Consider the following 2,946-nt stretch of genomic DNA (forward strand, 5'->3'; position numbering starts at 1 on the left):
GCAAACATCTTGTGGGAAATGGTTCTTTGACACACCTACATCAGAGATGTCCCAATTTAAGCAAGATAAATACCCATCTAACTATCCAAAGTAAGATACTTGAACTAGTAATAATCTCAACTTTGGATGTGTTTGAGACAGATGGAAGGAAATATATCTGCACTATAGGCAACCATGAAGGTTACCTTAGATTAGACACCTACAGTGGATTTTGTTCAAGATTAGATGTAGACATGTGAGGCAAGTATCTCAGCTACCATTACAGTTAGAAGTGCTTCCTTTGGTCATTTGATATGGTCTAGGATATCCTATATGGTGTCCAGTTGCCACTCTGGACAATCACAGGTCCTGTGCCATAATTTTCAGCCTGTTGTAAAAGTGTAAGGTGTGCTAAAGTGCATAAAATGGCATTGGATGTATATATTTAGGTAAACGAACAGAATGCAATTAAAATTCAGTCCTCTCCTAAGTAAGAATATTGTGTAAAATAAATGTGTAAGAAATCAACCATTTGTTTTAGATTATCTAGCATAAAATTGATCACAAAAGATGAACAGAGTGAATAACACTGTATTCCCAATCTCACTGTATGTAAGTATGAAAAATCTGTGAAGAAAGGCTGTAATGTTAGTATTTGCTTTTACACAAACATTCTTGTCTACAATTTACAAGTTTGATTCAAAGTTGCTATTACTGCCACTAGTACATGTATGGAAATGTGATGTTTGGTTTATATGTGGAAAGCAGAGTATCTGCTTCACCCTCTTTGTTCAGACAGAGGAGGGAGGAAAATACCACCCTGCAGCCTTGATGAACTGCTGTGCCCATAGGCAAGTACCTTCACCACATTTTCTAAGAAATTAATCCTGACGTTGTGTAAAGAATGCAAAACTCTTACTGAGGTAAAAAAAAATGCCTCATTCTTGTGTCTTGGAGCAGAATTCCTCTCAGAACTAAAACAGTTTAGTCACTTGCTGCTTTAGTTCCGAAATACATTTTCAATCGGTGTCTTGTATAAATCATGAATTGAGAGAAATGTGCTTTATCAAGAAGACAGTATTCCAGTCACGAGGTGCCATCCAAATGGAAAGACGCCACAAGTAAGCAAGAATGACAAAAACTTTGCAACTATACTCTTGGGCTTCTCCAGGACAAACCTTTGTTCTGATTATTACACCTTTACAAGGTATTAGTTTTCATTTGGTCATTGTTGTTTAAAGCAGGAGAAGGCTTGCTCTTCTGACCGTCAGTTCCTCCTTTGGATGTTTCCTGGAAGAAATGCCTAGGCATCCACAGGGACATTAAGATTCGTTTATATTCATTCCGAAAATTCTGGTTAAGAAGTCCATATATTATTGCATTAAGGCAGCTGTTGAAATAGGCCATGAAGTAGCTTATAATAAACAACCATTCAGGAACTTTTGGTGCCATTTCTATAGGATCAATGGCTACAGCCAGTCCAATGAAGTTTAGAGGTGCCCAGCAAAAGGCAAAAATCACAAAAACCACAAACATGGTAAGAAAGTTTCTGAAGTCACTTGGCTTCAGTCTTGGATTTGTTTCTGACTTGACTCGTCTCCTGACTTGAAGCACTAAGACCCAGATCCGAAGGTAGCAGAAGCTTACAATGGTGATAGGGACGATGAAGTGAATTACCACCACAGCTATCGTGTAGTAGGAGCTCACAGTCTGAACAAATGTGCATGAATAGATGCGGGGATCATACTTCAAAGACCCAACAAAAAAATTTGGCACGGTTGCAATGACTGTTAACACCCAGATTAAGGAGACATACAGCATCGTGTTCCAACAGCTGTACACCTTGTCATAGGCAAAACTGTGACAGATGTAGCAATAGCGGTTTATTGCAATTGCAGTGATGTTGAAAATAGAGCCTATGACACTGAGTCCCATCACAAAGCCACTCACTTTACAATGCATTTCTCCCAAAGTCCATCCATTGTGGAAAATAGCTAAGAGCACCAGTGGGTATGGATACAAGGCCACCACCAGATCAGCCAAAGCCAGGCTCACCACAAATGCATTACCTGGGGAAAAAGAAAAACGCATAGACATAAGTCTGCAAGCAAGCATAGTTGTGAACAAGAAGAAAATATAATGTATTAGTTTGGATCTCTGAAAAGCTAAATTATTGATAATCACAGAATCAAAGAATGGTTGGAGTTGGAAGGGACCTTAAAGATCATTATGGAGTTCCTCTCCTGAATGGGCAGGGACACCCTCCACTAAAACGGGCTGCTCAGAGCCCCATCCAACCTGGCATTGAAGACCTCCAGGGATGGAGCACCCACAACATCTCTGGGCAGCCTGTTCCAGTGTCTCACCACCCTTACACTGAAGAATTTACACCTGATCTCTAACCTAGATCTCTCTTCCTTCAGATAAAAAAACATTATTCCTCATCCTCTCACTGCAAGCCCCTGTAAAAAGACCTTCCCCAGCTTTCCTGTAGGCCCCCTTCAGGTGCTGAAAGGACACTATGAGGTCCCCCTGGAGCCTTCTCTTTTTCAGACTGAACAATCCCAGCTCCTTCAGCTTGTCCTCTTCAGGGAGGTGCTCCAGCCCTTGGCTCAGTTTCGTGGCCCTTCTCTGGACACGTTCCAACAGGTCCACGTCTTTCTTGTGCTGGGGGCACCAGAGCTGGATGCAGTATTCTAGGTGAGGTCTCACCAGGGCAGAGAAGAGGGGCAGAATCACCTCTCTTGATCTGCTGGCCACACTTCTTGTGATACAGCCCAGGATGTGCTTGGCCTTCTGGGCTGCAACTGCATATTGGTGTCTCATGTCCAGCTTTTGATCCACTAGTACCTCCAGGTCCTTTTCCACAGGGCTGCTCTCCAGCATGTCTTCCCCCAGCCTGTGAAAATCCCTGAAGCAGCATGGTTCACATTAAGAGGAAATTCCACAAATGAAACATGAGAAATG

The 2,946-nt window shown here is 42.0% G+C and overlaps 1 protein-coding gene across 1 annotated transcript; it reads right to left on the reverse strand.

Annotated features, from left to right (window-relative positions):
- Positions 1 to 1,126: 1,126 nt before the first annotated feature.
- LOC104393148 (melatonin receptor type 1B) lies at positions 1,127 to 2,047 on the reverse strand. The gene has a single exon (XM_010002613.1). The coding sequence runs from the start codon at positions 1,939 to 1,941 to the stop codon at positions 1,180 to 1,182; it is 762 nt and encodes a 253-aa protein (XP_010000915.1). The 5' UTR covers positions 1,942 to 2,047; the 3' UTR covers positions 1,127 to 1,179.
- Positions 2,048 to 2,946: the final 899 nt, after the last annotated feature.

This window comes from Chaetura pelagica, unplaced genomic scaffold (genome assembly GCF_000747805.2).
Source record: "Chaetura pelagica isolate M959 unplaced genomic scaffold, ChaPel_1.0 scaffold338, whole genome shotgun sequence".
NCBI classification, from domain to species: domain Eukaryota; kingdom Metazoa; phylum Chordata; class Aves; order Apodiformes; family Apodidae; genus Chaetura; species Chaetura pelagica.